The sequence below is a fragment of the Ranitomeya imitator genome, chromosome 3 (genome assembly GCF_032444005.1).
Source record: "Ranitomeya imitator isolate aRanImi1 chromosome 3, aRanImi1.pri, whole genome shotgun sequence".
Classification (NCBI taxonomy): domain Eukaryota; kingdom Metazoa; phylum Chordata; class Amphibia; order Anura; family Dendrobatidae; genus Ranitomeya; species Ranitomeya imitator.
Genome location: NC_091284.1, coordinates 273,462,253 through 273,481,430, shown reverse-complemented (window position 1 = coordinate 273,481,430; position 19,178 = coordinate 273,462,253). Strand labels below are relative to the sequence as shown.

The window sequence follows — 19,178 nt, the reverse complement described above, 5'->3', positions numbered from 1 at the left end:
TTAAAGAAGAAGTTACAGGTCTGTGAAAGCCAGAAATCTTGATTGTTTGTTTCTGACCAAATACTTATTTTCCACCATAATATGCAAAAAAAATGATAAAAAAACAGACAATGTGATTTTCTGGATTTTTTTTTCTCAGTTTGTCTCCCATAGTTGAGGTCTACCTATGATGTAAATTACAGACGCCTCTCATCTTTTTAAGTGGTGGAACTTGCACTATTGCTGACTGACTAAATACTTTTTTGCCCCACTGTATATAAAAAAAATTTAAATGAACCCCTTTTGCCCCATTCAAAATAGAAATATATCAAGAGAATTTATCCAATCGGGCTGCGTGTATATATGTGTGTATGTGTGTGTGTATATATATATATATATGTATATGTGTATATATATATATATATATATATATATATGTATATGTGTATATATATATATATATATATGTATATGTGTGTATATATATACACATGTATATGTGTGTATATACAGTGGGGCAAAAAAGTATTTAGTCAGTCAGCAACAGTGCAAGTTCCACCACTTAGAAAGATTAGAGGTGTCTGTAATTTACATCATAGGTAGACCTCAACTATGGGAGACAAACTGAGAAAAAAAAAATCCAGAAAATCACATTGTCTGTTTTTTTATCATTTTTTTTGCATATTATGGTGGAAAATAAGTATTTGGTCAGAAACAAACAATCAAGATTTCTGGCTCTCACAGACCTGTAACTTCTTCTTTAAGAGTCTCCTCTTTCCTCCACTCATTACCTGTAGTAATGGCACCTGTTTAAACTTGTTATCAGTATAAAAAGACACCTGTGCACACCCTCAAACAGTCTGACTCCAAACTCCACTATGGTGAAGACCAAAGAGCTGTCAAAGGACACCAGAAACAAAATTGTAGCCCTGCACCAGGCTGGGAAGACTGAATCTGCAATAGCCAACCAGCTTGGAGTGAAGAAATCAACAGTGGGAGCAATAATTAGAAAATGGAAGACATACAAGACCACTGATAATCTCCCTCGATCTGGGGCTCCACGCAAAATCCCACCCCGTGGGGTCAGAATGATCACAAGAACGGTGAGCAAAAATCCCAGAACCACGCGGGGGGACCTAGTGAATGAACTGCAGAGAGCTGGGACCAATGTAACAAGGCCTACCATAAGTAACACACTACGCCACCATGGACTCAGATCCTGCAGTGCCAGACGTGTCCCACTGCTTAAGCCAGTACATGTCCGGGCCCGTCTGAAGTTTGCTAGAGAGCATTTGGATGATCCAGAGGAGTTTTGGGAGAATGTCCTATGGTCTGATGAAACCAAACTGGAACTGTTTGGTAGAAACACAACTTGTCGTGTTTGGAGGAAAAAGAATACTGAGTTGCATCCATCAAACACCATACCTACTGTAAAGCATGGTGGTGGAAACATCATGCTTTGGGGCTGTTTCTCTGCAAAGGGGCCAGGACGACTGATCCGGGGAAATGAAAGAATGAATGGGGCCATGTATCGTGAGATTTTGAGTGCAAACCTCCTTCCATCAGCAAGGGCATTGAAGATGAAACATGGCTGGGTCTTTCAACATGACAATGATCCAAAGCGCACCGCCAGGGCAACAAAGGAGTGGCTTTGTAAGAAGCATTTCAAGGTCCTGGAGTGGCCTAGCCAGTCTCCAGATCTCAACCCTATAGAAAACCTTTGGAGGGAGTTGAAAGTCCATATTGCCAAGCGAAAAGCCAAAAACATCACTGCTCTAGAGGAGATCTGCATGGAGGAATGGGCCAACATACCAACAACAGTGTGTGGCAACCTTGTGAAGACTTACAGAAAATGTTTGACCTCTGTCATTGCCAACAAAGGATATATTACAAAGTATTGAGATGAAATTTTGTTTCTGACCAAATACTTATTTTCCACCATAATATGCAAATAAAATGTTAAAAAAACAGACAATGTGATTTTCTGGATTTTTTTTTCTCAGTTTGTCTCCCATAGTTGAGGTCTACCTATGATGTAAATTACAGACGCCTCTCATCTTTTTAAGTGGTGGAACTTGCACTATTGCTGACTGACTAAATACTTTTTTGCCCCACTGTATATATATATATGTATATATGTACCCCCTGCAGACTGTGAGCCCTCGCGGGCAGGGTCCTCCCTCCTTATGTACTCGTGTGCCTTGTTATCTGCTCATGTTTAATGTATTTGTCTATATTTGCCCCGTATTCACATGTAAAGCGCCATGGAATAAATGGCGCTATAAAAATGTATAATAATAATAATAATGTGTGTATATATATATATATATATGTATATGTGTGCATATATATATATATATGTATATGTGTGCATACATATATATATATATATATATGTATATATATATATATATATATATATATATATATATATATATATATATATACATACACACACTTGCACCCACTTATGCAGGTTGTCTATGGCTTCCTGTTATACAATGTTAGAGCTGTAAAAAGAATATGTGTATTTTTTCACTTTATTAACAGCTCTAGAATTGTAACACAGGAAGTGTTTTTGATCTCATGATTTGTCTGAGAATTTCTGTAATGTGACCAGTCTCACCCTAGTGTTCAAGTGGTTGTGAAATGGTCAAACATAATTAATGAGTTAATTAATCTCTTACCCACTGGAAGCGGTGACTTGTCAAGTACTCTATCCAAAAAATAGACAAGCTGATAGGTTTTCCATTGTGTGATATCCACTTTGGTAATAGACTCAAAGTCAAGCGGTGAAGAAGCCAAGAGTTCAGCCAAAGCTTCAGATGGCTTCATCAGAGAGTTGCCTGAAGACAAATCTGGAAGAAATGGTGGCCAGCCAGGCGTGTTCAACCAATGGTCAAATTCAAAGCCTAGTTTGAGAAAATCACGTTTTTGTTTAGGAAATACGGTAAATATAGACATGCTCGAAGTTCTCAACTTTAGGTGTACAAAGCGCAGAAAATCAATACAAAGAAAATGGAGAAAGACAAATAAAAATATCAACAGCTTCGGTGATAAGTACATGTTGATCTTCAGATTAGTGTTAAGGTGGTCTGTATCTTCACGTACTGTAGAGTAACATTTTTCTCCATCAACAATATTTCACAGTGAAGCAAACTTCATTAGTTTATTTTAACTAGACCATATTTTTCCAGTGATCACAAGTTCACAACTTCAATATAGAAATAATTCTTGTGATCTTGCACTAATCCTTCAACATGACCGAATCTTACTTGTGCACATAGTTCAGTGGCTTTCTCTTCAGTCCATCATACTTTATGACCAGTGATGGGGTTATGACGTATATTTTTTATTCTCTCATCCCTAATGCCTTCATAGCAACTTCAGAGATTATTTAACCATATTGTTAATCTTCTCCCAGGTCAAAGATAATACGGTGTTGGACATTTGCAGCCCTGTGAAGCACCTCCTACCTGCCAGCACGCACAGCTCTGTTTTGATTTTTCTCCTGGCATAACGTCATTATTGTAACATGACGCATGGGCAACTGCAGCTAGACACATTAATGATTTTGAGCCAGGACTACAAATTAAAAGAAGAGCCAGGGATGCCAACATGGAGGGCACATTATGCAAGGTACCGTAGACTACCGACGATGCTGGTGAACCAGGGACCTAAGCCAAGACCAATTTTCCTTGCTTTCCATTATAAGACACCTCCTTTGCCTTCAAAACTAGTGTTCCAATATTCTTAAGAATGTGAAACGCACAACTGGGTCCCATATTCACTATGTGGCCTTACAAACGATTTATAAATGGGTAACGTTACATTGAGATTACACGGTTTTCTCACTCTTGAAATACATCCTAAAATCCCATTTGCTTACATAGCTACTGCCTGACATTGAGTACTGACACTTTCCTGCCTTGTGACCAGAATAGTCATGTTCTTGTCCCGTTTTCCCCAGTTTAATCCTATTTAAACTATTAATGCAGTCGTGGTGCGTTATTTTACATTTAACAACACTAAAATTAATCTATGTTTTTTGACGTGTGGTCAGATTATCTACGTCATTCTACAAAACCAAGCAGAACTTTTATTATCCAGAAAAATTTTGAATCCGCAAAATATGCCACTTTACTTTCTCATCAACAAGGTCATTAATAAATAGATTAAAAATAAATGATTTAACATCATTTAATTTAAGCATCAGATTTAAAATGATCCTTATTGGCAACAAGGGGTTTACAAAATACAAATAAGTTACAAATACGAAAATGATGAAACTATTGCATTGTGTATGTATCATAGTTCTGAGTAGGTGGTATAATATTTACAGCGTTAGATACCAATTACTTGAAACTTACCCTTGATTTTATCAACACCCTTTTCCTTAAGTTCTGGAAAATAATCCAAATAAAAGGCCAACGCTTCATCAGCAGTGATGCTCTGAAACTTAAATCTGTCAACATAAGCCTAAAAATGCAAAAACACGTTATTCATCACAGCGTTAATAGGTGTTGAACATAATCAATCCTGTTAAAATATGTATCCTTTAACTCCTTCACGACCTTGGGATTTTCCATTTTTGCAGTTTCATTTTTTGCTCCCCTTCACTTGAGCCATAACTTTTTTTATTTTTCCGTCAATATGACCATGTGAGGGCTTCATTTTTGAAGAATGTTATATAGCGTACTGGAAAAAAACAGGAAACAGGAAAAAATTCCAAGTGTGGTGAAATGGCAAAAAAAAGTGCAATTCCACATTTTTTTTTTCTCTTACCATATTCACTAAATGCTAAAACTGACCTTCCATTAAGATTCTCCAGGTCATTACGAGTTCACAGATACCAAACATGTCTGGGTTATTTTTTTATTTGAGTGGTGAAAATAAAGTCACAATACTATAAGAAAAAAAAAATGGCGCCAATTTCAAAGATTTGCACTATCTCCATTTTTTTAAGATCTGGGGCTTATTTTTTGTACAATGAGCTGACATTTTTATTCATTCCATTTTGGGGTAGAAACAATGTTTGATGGCCTGTTACCGTTTTTGGTCGCCACAATATTGCAATAAAATGCAGTAATTCTGATTATTTGTTTTATCTCTTTACACTGTTTACCGATCTGATGAATTTAGTTTATATTTTCATAAATTGGATATTTCTGAACGCTGGGTTACCAAATGTGTATTTTTTTATTGTTTTATTTTGAATGAGGCAAAAAAAGGGGGGGGCGATTTGAACTTTTAAATATATTTTTTTTAAATATATTTTTTACTTGGTTCAATAGTCCCATTAGGAGACTTGAAGCTGTGATCAACCCAAAAAAATCATCATCTCCTATGAACGAAGGCCATGGGCCGGCGTTCATACCAGGTCTGCAATGACAAGCACAGTGGTCTTCTGTAGACCCCCAGTTGTCATGCCAACCCATCAGGGCCCAGGCCACATAATCACGGGGTTTGTGACTGGCTTATTTGTAAGTGAGAGTTAAATGCCGCTGTCAGAAATTGACAGTGACATTTAGCATGTTAACTGCCGTGGGTGGATCGAGATTCCACCTGAGGCTGTTAGGGGCACCTGACCGCTGATCAAATCAAGTGACACTGCCGCAGTTCCTTATGGGATTCGGGGACAGCGGCTGGAAGTCCCAACTGGTGATTCTATATCATCAGAGACAGTTTTGGTCGACAACCCCCAGAGGCCTTCCTGCCAACTGCCCAGCCCTCCAACTCCAAAACCAACTTCTCCACCATTACAGAAGATAAACTCTCCACTCTACTCTCAAGATCGCATCTCATCACCTGTGCACTTGACCCGATCCCATCCCACTTCATCCCAAACCTCGCCACAGTCTTCATCCCAACCCTAACCCATCTCTTCAACCTATCACTAACAATTGGTGTTTTCCCCCCTCAAGCTTTAAACATGCCTCAATCACACCTATCCTCAAAAAGCCCTCTCTTGACCCATCCTCTGTATCTAGCTATCACCCTATATCACTTCTCCCCTATGCCTCAAAACTACTGGAACAACAAGTCCATCTTGAACTGTCCTCCCATCGCCCTTCCTGCTCCCTCTTCAACCGCTTACAATCTAGCTTCATGTCACACCACTCCACTGAAACTGCCCTAACTAAGGTCACCAATTACCTATTAACCGCCAAGAGCAAGCGACACTACTCTGTCCTTCTCCTCCTAGACCTGTCCTCTGCCTTTGACACAGTGGACCATTCCCTATTATTACAGACCCTCTCATCTCTTGGCATCACAGACTTGGCCCTATCCTGGATCTCGTCATACTCAACAGACCGGACATTCCGCCATTTCATCCTTCTTCTCCGCTAGATTTCTAAAACTTAACATGGACAAAACAGAATTCATCATCTTTCCTCCATGTCACGCGCCCCCCTCCCCCAACGGACCTATCCATTACAGTAAACGGCTGCCCACTCTTCCCAGTCCCACAACCTAAACCAAGAATCTGCAAAAACCCTAGTCCATGCCCTGATCATCTCCCGCCTTGACTAAACCTCCTGCTCTGTGGCCTCCCCTCATATCTATTCTAAACTCTGCTGCCCGACTAATCCACCTGTCCCCTCCCCCTCTGTCAATCCCTTCACTGGCTCCCCGTTGCCCAGAGCCTCCAGTACAAAATCCTAGCCAAGACATACAAAGCCATCCACAACCTGTCTCCTCCATACATCTGTGACCTCATCTCGGGGTACTTACAGTACAGACCAAAAGTTTGGACACCTTCTCATTTAAAGATTTTTCTGACTATGAAAATTGTAAATTCACACTAAAGGCATCAAAACTATAAATTAACACATGTGGAATTATATACTTAACAAACAAGTGTGAAACAACTGAAATTATGTCTTATATTCTAGGTTCTTCAAAGTAGCCACCTGTCACGCCGTAAGCGGCGTTAAAGGGGCAGGACGGCGTACTGGGACCCACACCTGTCCCTACCACTTTAATGGGGCCCTGGCTTTCCCTTATCTCGGGGGTACCTATGATGGTTAGGAGGCCCGAGCCGCCAGCGTATCCCTGTCTCCTGTGCAGGCCCTATCAGTGGCCCCCTCTCCCCCCAAAGGAGGTGGACTGCACCAGTGTATAAATACAACAATAAACAGGGTATACAGACAAGGTAACTAAAAGTCTCAAACTCACCAAATGCTCACACAACCACAGAGGAAACACCGAGAAGGGAAGAGAGGGAATAAACAAGGAAAGAAAACAGGTTAAACATGCAACCAAAAACGCAGACACCAATCTCTGTAAATAAACCTCCAACACCAACACTACGCTCCTTCAACCTCCAAGCCAGGCAGTAGAACTGATCACTGACAATAGCTGAAGTCAGGACTGGGTCTATATAGAGGATCAGATTACAAAATCCACTTCAGCTGAGAGAGACCCAGCTCTCAGCAATAAGGTTAACTCCTGCACTGCTGGCACAAAGAAGCCAGGTCAGAATATAGGTGAAGAGCTTCTGTTCACTGTGTGTGAACGAGACCCAGAGCGCTGCGGTTCTCTGGAACCTCTCTGTTGCGGTAGCCCCGTGACAGTACCTTTTGCTTTGATGACTGGTTTGCACACTCTTGGCATTCTCTTGATGAGCTTCAAGAGGTAGTCCCCGGAAATGGTCTTCCAACAATCTTGAAGGAGTTCCCAGAGATGCTTAGCACTTGTTGGCCCTTTTGCCTTCACTCTGCGGTCCAGCTCACCCAAAACCATCTCGATTGGGTTCAGGTCTGGTGACTGTGGAGGCCAGGTCATCTGGCATAGCACACCATCACTCTCCTTCTTGGTCAAATAGCCCTTACACAGCCTGGAGGTGGGTTTGGGGTCATTGTCCTGTTGAAAAATAAATGATGGTCCAACTAAATGCAAACCGGCATGCCGCTGCAAGATGCTGTGGTAGCCATGCTGGTTCAGTATGCCTTCAATTTTGAATAAATTCCAAACAGTGTCACCAGCAAAGCACCCCCACACCATCACACCTCCTCCATGCTTCACAGTGGGAACCAGACATGTAGCGTCCATCTGTTCACCATTTCTGCGTCGCACAAAGACATGATGGTTAGAACCAAAGATCTCAAATTTGGACTCAAACCAAAGCACAGATTTCCACTGGTCTAATGTCCATTCCTTGTGTTCTTTACCCCAAACAAGTCTCTTCTGCTTGTTGCCTGTCCTTAGCAGTGGTTTCCTAGCAGTCATTTTACCATGAAGGCCTTCTGCACAAAGTCTCCTCTTAACAGTTGTTGTAGAGATGTGTCTGCTGCTAGAACTCTGTGTGGCACTAACCTGGTCTCTAATCTGAGCTGCTGTTAACCTGCGATTTCTGAGGCTGGTGACTCGGATAAACTAATCCTCAGAAGCAGAGGTGGCTCTTGGTCTTCCTTTCCTGGGGCAGCCCTCATGTGAGCCAGTTTCTTTGTAGCGTTTGATGGTTTTTGCAACTGCACTTGGGGACACTTTCAAAGTTTGCCCAATTTTTCAGAGTGACTGACCTTCATTTCTTAAAGTAATGATGGCCACTCGTTTTTCTTTACTTAGCTGCTTTTTTCTTGCCATAATACAAATTCTAACAGTCTATTCAGTAGGACAATCAGCTGTGCACCCACCAGACTTCTGCTCAACACAACTTATGGTCCCAACCCCATTTATAAAGCAAGAAATTCCACTTATTAAACCTGACAGGGCACACCTGTGAAGTGAAAACCATTTCCGGTGACTACCTCTTGAAGCTCATCCAAGAGTGTGCAAAGCAGTCATCAAAGCAAAAGGTGGTTACTTTGAAGAACCTAAAATATAAGACATATTTTCAGTTGTTTAAAAAATTTTTTTTAAGTATATAATTCCACGTGTCAATTCATAGTTTTGATGCCTTCAGTGTGAATTTACAATTTTCATAGTCACAAAAATACAGAAAAACCTTTAAATGAGGTGTGTCCAAACTTTTGGTCTGTACTGTACCTGCACGCAACCTCAAATCCTCACAAGATCTCCTTCTCTACTCCCCTCTTATCTCCTCTTCCCACAATCGCATATAAGATTTCTCTCGCACATCACCCCTACTCTGGAACTCTCTACCACAAAATATCAGACTCTCGCAGTACCATCGAAACCTTCAAAAAGAACCTGAAACCTGAACACCTACCTCTTCTGACAAGCCTACAACCTGCAGTAACCACCAATCGACCAAACCGCTGCATGACCAGCTCTACCCTCACCTATTGTATCCTCACCCATCCCTTGTAGATTGTGAGCCCTGGCGGGCAGGGTCCTCTCTCCTACTGTACCAGTCGTGACTTGTATTCTTTAAGATTATTGTACTTGTTATTACTATGTATACCCCTCACATGTAAAGCGCCACTGAATAAATGGCGCTATAATAATAATAAATAATATCTGAGACTGGGTAATAAAAGGAACAGATAAATATGGGCAAAAGAACACATACACTGGACTGAGGAAGATTGGAAAAAAGTATTATGGACAGACGAATCCAAGTTTGAGGTGTTTAGATCACACAGAAGAACATTTGTGAGACGCAGAACAACTGAAAAGATGCTGGAAGAGTGCCTGACGCCATCTGTCAAGCATGGTGGAGGTAATGTGATGGTCTGGGTTTGCTTTGGTGCTGGTAAAGTGGGAGATTTTACAAGGTAAAACGGATTTTGAATAAGGAAGTCTATCACTCCATTTTGCAATGCCATGCCATACCCTGTGGACAGCGCTTGATTGGAGCCAATTTCATCCTACAACAGGACAAGGACCCAAAGCACACCTCCAAATTATGCAAGAACTATTTAGGGAAGAAGCAGACAGCTGTTATTTTATCTGTAATGGAGTGGCCAGTGCAGTCACCAGATCTCAACCCCATTGAGTTGTTGTGGGAGCAGCTTGACCGTATGGTACGCAAAAAGTGCTCATCAAGCCAAACCAAGTTGTGGGAGGTGCTTCTGGAAGCAAGGGGTGAAATTTCTCCAGATTACCCCAGCAAATTAACTGCTAGAATGCCAGAGGTCTGCAATCCTGTAATTGCTGCAAAGGGAGTATTCCTTGATGAAAGCAAAAGTTTGAAGGAGAAAATTATTATTTCAAATAAAAATCTTTGTTTCGAACCTTGTCAATGTGTGGACTAGATTTTAAATTCATTCGGCAACTCGTTTGATTAAAAAAAAAAAATAAAAAAAAATACATGAGTTTTCATGGAAAACACGAAATTGTCAGGGTCATTCTAAACATACGTACGTGTGTGCTTTTTATTTGTTATAACTAATTTGTTGCTATTTATTTTTCCACCATCACCATACTTGCACTAATTTGGTAAATCAAATTGCTGAGTAAAACCATACAAAGCCCCTCCTCCCCCCCAAAAAAAGAAAAGGGAATTGACTTTTTAACCATTCCACTACCCTTGAGATTTTTTTTTAATTTTCCAGTACAGTAAAATAATCAGTCTTTCAAAACTACAACGCATTCCTTCTCCAGCAAAATAAGCCCTCATATAGATATTTGTCAGAAAAAAAAAGTTAAGCCTCAAAAAGGGAAGAAAAAACAAAAAAGCACAAATGAAAAACTGCAATGTCGTTCTCGTTCTCAAGTTGCTGAGTGTGACGGTACCTTTAGGCTGCCATCAGACTAGCAGTATTTGGTCAGTATTTTACATCAGTATTTGTAAGCCAAAACCAGGAGTGGAACAATCAGAGGAAAAGTATAATAGAAACATATGCACCACTTCTGTATTTATCACCCGCTCCTGGTTTTGGCTTACAAATACCGATGTAAAATACTGACCAAATACTGATAGTGTGACGGCAGCCTAAAGGTACCGTCACACTCAGCAACTTTGCAACGAGAACGACAACGATCCGTGACGTCCTGGATAGCGATCTCGTTGTGTTGGACACGCAGCAGTGATCTGGATCCCGCTGTGACATCGCTGGTCGGAGCTAGAAGTCCAGAACTTTATTTCGTCGTCAGGTCAGCGTGTATCGTCATGTTTGACATCAAAAGCAACGATGCCTGCAATGTTTTACATGGAGCTAACAACCAGCGAGAACGATAAGCGAGTCGCCGTTACGTCACTGGATCGCTCCTGCATCGTTCTGGAGTTGCTGTGTTTGACGTCTCTACAGCGACCTAAACAGCGACGCTGCAGCGATCGGCTCGTTGTCTATATCGCTGCAGCATCGCTGAGTGTGACGGTACCTTAAGGATTAAATATATAATAGGATTAGTAAAGCTATCATTAAAGAACAGAAGCAGAGAGAGCGCATCCTCATAGCAACAATGGTGCAGGATATTGATAGACATATCCAGACTACAGGCTTTACAGCTTTTACTGTAACAGACATTTCACATACACAGAAAAAAAAATTATTTGCATTTGAACTGTTTTTGCAAGACTGCAAAGATATTTAAGAAAAAAATAAAAACGGTGTTTGTTGGAAAAGATGCAATCATTTATTAATTAATATCAGGTTTCTTTTTCTCCTATATGCATGTATGAGTCGAGGCGTCCTACTCAGTGATTGCTAGCCATCTTTGCACGCGCAGTCACAAAGGCAAAACGGTCAACAGCCAGTAGGACTGGACTCGTGTGCATACCAACACTGGGGATTTCAATGAATGAAATGCAAGTTTTAGTGAATCTTTTCCGGCGCACAAAAAAAAATAATTTATAATCAATCTGACCTCCTCCTGCTCTATAACATGATGCCTGCAGATCAGACACCATTTTCAACAAGTTCCCAAAAATGTGCTCCCAAAATATTAATATATGAAAAAATACCTTTAGAAAGTCATCAAATTTTTTCTGATCTCCAACCAGGTGGGCGAGGTAAGAGACAAAGCAAAATCCTTTTTCATATGGAGTTTCATTGTAAGTGTCATCCGGATTTACCCCTGTTGAGCAAATTATTTAAACACTTGAGTCTTGGAGCATTCACATCCCGCATCACGTTTGTCACCGGCAGTAAACCTTTGTTTTTGCGGTGTCACATTACGAGCATATACAATGTTCAAAGTGCTGCACTTAAAACATCCATCAGATCTCTACGAACAAGATGCTCAAGTTGAATAACTACCGTAATTGTGTGATCTTTACGGACAGTATAATTCTATGTGCGAACGGAATCCCTTTCAGGCCATAACCCACCAGAAAAAGTATTTAATAAAGAGTAAAAAAGTATGAACATATGCACCGCAAAGTAAAAATGACTTAGGCTACGTTCACATTTGCGTTGTGCAGTGCTGCGTCGGCGATGCAACGCACAACGCATGCAAAACGCAGCTTTTTGTGGCGCAAGTGCAGCGCCCCAGAGATCTGGTCGTTGCAGTATGACACTCTGCCACTAAGGGGAGTGATGGTACGTCTGATGGCACTGAAGGAATTCTACTGACCAGGTATCACCAGCACACATTACACTTCACACTCCGGCCACTAGGGGGAGAAAAAAGCTTTATTTATTGGGCCACTCCTCACACTGGTAAAACTAGGGGTTGGATAGGAAGTTAGTCAGAAGCTGACTGGGTTGGATTCAGGCAACATCCCGTGGCAGGGGGTGTTGCAGGGAGAAGACACAGGGGGGCCCCTGTCAGGCGTGGGAACCTGGCAGGTGCCTGGCGAACAGAGCAGAACGTTACGGAACCGCGCCTGCACACCCCGCGGCGGTATCCTAAGAAAGTGACACGAAGGGAAGGATATTGTGGAACAGTGAGAAACGAGATCAAGCACAAAGGAGAGCCAGTAGGAGTCGTGCCGTGAGACCGAGGCAACATCCTACTGAGGCGCGTAGCCGGTGGCCGGAACACCGCCGGAGTAACTGACTCTAGGCCTTACTTCGAACTCCGCAGGACAGTTATTTATAGGTTGGCTGTCTACCTTAAATTTCCTACGAAGACATAGGGGGCAACGTGTGGAGAGGGGCGTCTCTAGGGTCCCGGAAGAGCTCCGAGCCTTCACGTCATACGGGTGCGTCCTAGCCATAACATACCTGGGGGACGAGAAACTAGTAACATCTGGAACAAGCGAGAGAGAGAATTAGAAAGAACGAACGAACGAGAGCAGCAGTTGTGAGGACTATTCCGAATGCTCAGCAGGGTAGCACTACAACACACAGGCGCTAGTGGTAGGCACTGATTTCCACCTGAAAAGGGAACTCTGGAAGTGCCCATCGGACCGGCCGGTCTCAGATAGCCCTGTTAAGCGTGCTCTGGATTGAGGATCCTGAAGTCTTCAGTAAAGAGACTGCAACCTTGTGTCCTCGTTATTGACTGCACCTCACACCATCACCATCGACCTGACTGGGAAGCCCTGGGGACATACTTCACCTGTGAGAAGGTATACCATCCAGTTGCCATTCCATCACCCCAGCAGACCCCACAGCAGCGTCGGTCACCCTGACCGAACACCACAGATGGCGTCACGAATCCCTGACAAACTGCACCACCTTTATTGGACGCCCCTTAGCAAGGTCGTGGACCGGGTCTAGCCACCATGACAGCCTCAGAACCGAACCAGAGAGGCCCGGTACCGAGAACTCATGGCCCCCTGTCTGTGGGCCTCCACATGCGTTCATTTTTTCATAATTTTTGGCGCAGAAAAAACTGTATCATGCGTTTTCTGTTGCGCCAAAAAAACGCATGCATCACAAAACGCAAGACAACGCATGTCCATGCGCCCGCCATGTTAAATATAGGGGCGCATGCGTCGCCGCGGCTGCGCCCAACGCAGCCCGGCAAAACGCTAATGTGAACGTAGCCTTAGTATTTCTTATCGTTTTAACTGCTACACATTTGTAAAGACGTGAAGTGTTTAAAAATAGTGAACAGCCCATTCTTCTGGCAGCGCCCACTTGGTAAACAGCCACTAGTTACACTTTCAAGGCAACTATATAAAAAAAGAAAGTAAATTGGCTGACAGCAAAAAACAGAAAAGACAACAAAGATGCTTTAGGAATAATACAGCCAGCGTTTTCTTGAAGCTTCTTCCTGTAGCAAAACTCGGCGGGTACTCAGGCATCCAAGAAACACCGTGTGAACATAGCCCAATGAGAACAAAAGGAAGTATCAATGGTCAATTAAGACCAACATCATCAACTAATTGAAGGAAGGATTCCAAATCTGAAAAAACATCAATGTAAAAAATAAATGCAATTACAAGCATATTGTGCAAATTTCATCCCGTCAACTAATACAGTGTGAACAGCCCCCATGTGCCTACATAATATCCCAGAGTTCTCAGTTGAATTCAGTCCTGGGAAATGTGAGGGCCAGTCAATGGCATCAAAGCCTGGGTCATCCCAAGAACAGTTTATACACTTTAGCCACATGAGGCCAGGCACTGTCCTGCACCTGGCAGCACCCAATACCCACTGCAATGATAGGACTTTGGCTCAAAGGATTTTGGTTACCATGTGGTAATTTGTGCAACCCGAGAATATGCCTCCCCTTCAGGCTAGATAATGTTGTAGGCAGCATAATAACCACCAAGGTGTCTTCAAACTCTTTCATAGGTTGGTCTAATGTGCTCAGTGTAAACCTCCTCATTTTTGAGAACTAAGCACTGCGGTTGGCTAAGAGCACAGTTCTCAATGCAGGATGTTGAGCCCTCATACCACCATCATGTAGTTTATTTCTGATAGTTTGATTAAAAACATGCAAAGTAGTCGCATGCTAGAGGTCACTTAGCAGGCCTTTGGCAGAGTTCTTCCTATAATTATTATTATACATTTTTATAGCGCCATTTATTCCATGGTGCTTTATGGAGCGCCCCCAGACACAGGGCCACGGGTTCTCGGTACCGGGCCTCTCTGGTTCGGTTCTGAGGCTGTCACGGTGGCTAGACCCGGTCCGCGACCCTGCTAAGGGGCGTCCAATGAAGGTGGTGGTACAGTCTGTCAGGGGTTCGTGTCGCCACTTGTGGTGTTCGGTCAGGGTGACCGACGCTGCTGTGGGGTCCGCTGGGGTGATGGAATGGCAGCTGGATGGTATAACTTCCCACAGGTGAAGTATGTCCCCAGGGCTTCCCAGTAAGGTGGATGGTGATGGTGTGAGGTGCAGGCAATAACGAGGACATAGGGTTGCAGTCTCTTTACTGAAGACTTCAGGATCCTCAATCCAGAGCACGTTTAACAGGGCTATCAGATTGCCCTCTATGTTTTCGTAGGTGTAGTAAGGTAGACAGCCAACCTATAATTGACTGTCCGGCGGAGTTTGAAGGCCTGAAGTCAGTTACTCCTGCGGTGTTCCGGCCACCGACTACGCGCCTCAGTAAGATGTTGCCTCTCTCTCTCGGCACAACTCCTACTGGCTCTCCTTTGTGCTTGATCTCGTTTACACTGTTCCACAATATCCTTCCCTTCGTGTCTCTCTCCTGGATACCGCTGCAGGGTGTGCAGGCTCGGTTCCGTTCCGTTCTGTTCGCTAGGCACCTGCCAGGTTCCCACGCCTGACAGGGACCCCCTGTGCCTTCTGCCTGCAACACCCCCTGCCACGGGATGTTGCCTGAATCCAATCCAGTCAGCTTCTGACTAACTTCCTCCACAGCCCCTAGTTTTACCAATGTGAGGAGTGGCCCAATAAATAAAGCCTTTTTCTCCCCCTAGTGGCCGGAGTGTGAAGTGTAATGTGTTCTGGTGATACCTGGTCAGGAGAACTCCTTAGTGCCATCAGACGTACCGCCACTCTCCTTAGCGGCAGAGTGCCATAGTGCAACGACCAGGTCTCTGGGGCGCTGCACTTTACATGTGAAAAGGGGGCAGATAGACAAATACATTAAACATGATCAAAAACAAGGCACACAGGTACATAAGGAGGGAGGACCCTGCCCATGAGGGCTCACAGTCTACAGGGGATGGGTGAGGATACACTAGGGGAGAGTAGAGCTGGTTGTGTGGCAGTTCAGTAGGTTGAGGATCACTGTATGCTGTAGGCTTGTCGGAAGAGTTGAGTCTTCAGGTTAGTTTTGAAGGTTTCTATGGTAGGCGAGAGTTTGATGTGTTGTGGTAGAGAGTTCCAGAGTATAGGGGAAGCACGGGAGAAGTCTTGGATGCGGTTGTGGGAAGAATAGATGAGAGGGAAGTAGAAAAGGAGGTCTTGAGAGGATCGGAGGTTGCGTGTAGGTAAGTACAGGGAAACCATGTCACAGATGTATGGAGGAGACAGGTTGTGGATGGCTTTTTATGTCATTGTAAGGGTTTTGAGCTGGAGTCTCTGGCCGATGGGAAGCCAGTGAAGGGCTTGGCATAGGGGAGAGTCTGGGGAATAGCGGGGAGACAGGTAGATTAGTTGGGCAGCAGAGTGTAAGATCGATTGGAGTGGTGCCAGAGTGCTAGAGGGGAGGCCAGAGAGTAGGAGGTTGCAGTAGTCAAGGCAGGAGATGATATTCACTTGGTACTACTGCTGGTTTGATGCCATTAAGCGGCCCAGTCTGTCTCCTATCGGGCGGCAACTGTTCCATTCTCTGAAGATTATAATGAGACATGGCAGTATTTCTTACAATGGTGTTTATAGATGTTCCATACTGGAGGATCTGGACTACCGCTGCAACCTGGGCTGCAGGTACCACCACCTCATGATACCAGTACTGACAAGGACACTAACAAAACTAGATAAGAATCAGTCAGCATGGATAAGATAGTAATACCAATTTTCAACTGGACAGATTGTAATGGCTGAAGATTAAGTGACTTGGGGTTACAATATGCTTAAAATGACGCTTGGTAATGTCCAGAAACACTATTTACTTACAAATGTAAGGTTAAATCTGCAGGTAAATAGGATTCAAATGATGTTAGGCTGCTAACTGGAGCAGCAGTTACAAGGAGAAAACTAATTTATATCCTCCCTGCAGCCACTAGCTTCCAGTCATCGAGGTGGCACAGGTAGCTCTTAACATAATGAGAATGCTGTAATCGCACCCTAGCACTTTGATTAACAAGAGATCACCATATGTGTTCAGAGCAGGTGGTCAGTGAAGGTGCAGGAGAGTGACTACAGTTTTGCTCACAGTATCTTGATTGTTGAGAGTAATCGCTCTTTGTTGCGTTCCTATAATCTGAAGCTAATTGGAAGATAAATGCTAATTTTCTCCCTGTAGCTGCTGCCCCAGTAATGCAGCCTAACAAGATTTAGGGGCCATCTACCTGCAAATTACCTGTTTAATTGGATGTAAAAAGCGTTTCTAGACATGACAGTTTCCCTTAAAGTGTTCCCTAACTTTTTTTTTTGGAGCAGCATAGATACCCTTATGTTGTATAGGCTGAACTGGATGGACAAATGTCTTTTTTCGGCCTTACTAACTATGTTACTATGTATGTTGTAATGTTTTGGTATACTGGGTTCATACCCTTGGCAGGCTTAACCCCTTAATGACCGCCAATACGTCTTTTAACTGACCTGAGATGTAAGAGAATAGCCTCCCCATACAGGTAACAATCCAGCATCTGTCGGTTGTACACTATAGCTGACAACTTGCTGTACCAGCCACGATCAGTATTTGCACCATCTAAATCTGTTTAACCCCTTAGATGCTGCTGTCAATAGTGACTACATCATTATAAATGGTTAACAGAGTGTGGGGGCTTCTTCTTTGTCACAATTGGTGCCCTCAGATCATGATTTTGCGGTCCTGATGTTTGCCATGGCAATTCATGACCAAATAGCGACCTTAGAATCTGACGGCTGTAGTAATCTGTTTAGAAGTTAGCAACATTTAGGTGGTAAAAATACACATTTTCATTTCTGTCATACCACTTTGCATTAATTCCTGTAAAGCACCTGAAGGGTTAATAAACTACCTGACAGCAGTTTTCAATATGTTTAGGGGTGCTGTTTTTAAAATGGTATCATGTGTGTGGGTTTCCCAATATATGGGACCCCTAAAGTCACTTCAAACATAGATAAGTCCCTAAAAAAATAAATGTGGTAAATTTCTTTGAAAAAATGAAAAATTGCTGCTACATTTTTAAACCTCCTAAAATGCTAACAAAATAAAATAACATTTTACAAATGGTGCTGATGTAAAGCAGACATGTGGGAAATGTTATTTATTAATGGTTTGCTGTTGTATGACTATCTGGATTAAAGGGATAATCATTCAAATTTAGAAAATTGCTAATTTTTTAACATTTTTCTCAAATTTTTGATATTTTTTATAAATAAACACAAAAAATGTTGAACTAAATTTACCATTATCATAAAGTATAATGTGTCACGAAAAAAACAATCTCAAAATCACTGGGATTTGTTGAAGCGTTGCAGAGTTATTACCACATAAAGTGACACTGGTCAGATTTCAAAAATTTGGCTCGGTCACTAAGGGGTTAAAGCTTTTGTTAAACCACCTGCTGCTACATCAACTATTGGCACCCAGCGCTGCACTGCTAGGGATGATGGCATGATGGAGCGTTCTTTCTCAGTCTATACCCACAGATGCAGTGGTTGCTATTGATGACTACATCAAAGGTTTTAACAACTGTAGTGGTGGCCTGCTGTAGGTTCTCTGTAACTGCTGCAGTTTATTAACAGCAGGGGCATGAGCCGCATCAGCTGCACCTTTCACCTGCACTGTTTTTGTTCTGTAGCCTCTTTAAATGCTGAATAGAGGAGACCCCTGGACGAAGCATTTCATTACGAAACGTGCGGAAGGTGTGATGGGTTCCTGGTTTCAAACACTGCAGGTAATGTTAGCTTTACTATTAGTCCTATAAGTGTGGTCAATATGCTTTAAGATTTGTGCTATGCAGGATTGTTACTGTGACTTATTTACGCTTCACTCAGCACTTTTTATTTTCTATATGGACACTTTCTGGCATAAAAAAATCTTGCAAAATTTAGGTTATAATTTATAATAAATTCAACTGGCTGTTACCATAGATTTGTCTTTTGAGCCATGTACTTCTTCCCCTGCATGAGACGGACCAATCATAAGTCAGGCAGGAAAATACAGAGAGGAAAATGAAAATGCCCCACAATAGTTTAGAACAAGCCATCGCCTGTGTGATACACAAAAATGACAGAGCCTTTTTTTTTTCTCCTCCCTGCAGAATGACTACAAGTGTCAGGAGCAGAGCAGAGATTACAAACACCTTTCATCTCACAGCACTTAGTATGGGGAGAGGGGAATATCGCAGAGCTGACAGCACTGTGACAACACAGCTGTACCTGCAGCC

General features: G+C 42.6%; 1 protein-coding gene across 1 annotated transcript in view; it reads right to left on the bottom strand.

Moving 5' to 3' along the window:
• RNPEP (arginyl aminopeptidase) overlaps nt 1-19,178 on the bottom strand; it is an 82,227-nt gene that overhangs the window by 9,820 nt on the left and 53,229 nt on the right. The window contains exons 7-9 of the mRNA XM_069756472.1: nt 11,795-11,907; nt 4,350-4,458; nt 2,667-2,891 (exon numbers count right to left, since the gene is read on the bottom strand). Of these exons, the coding sequence (XP_069612573.1) occupies nt 2,667-2,891; nt 4,350-4,458; nt 11,795-11,907 (447 nt within the window). The remainder of the gene's footprint in view (nt 1-2,666; nt 2,892-4,349; nt 4,459-11,794; nt 11,908-19,178) is intronic.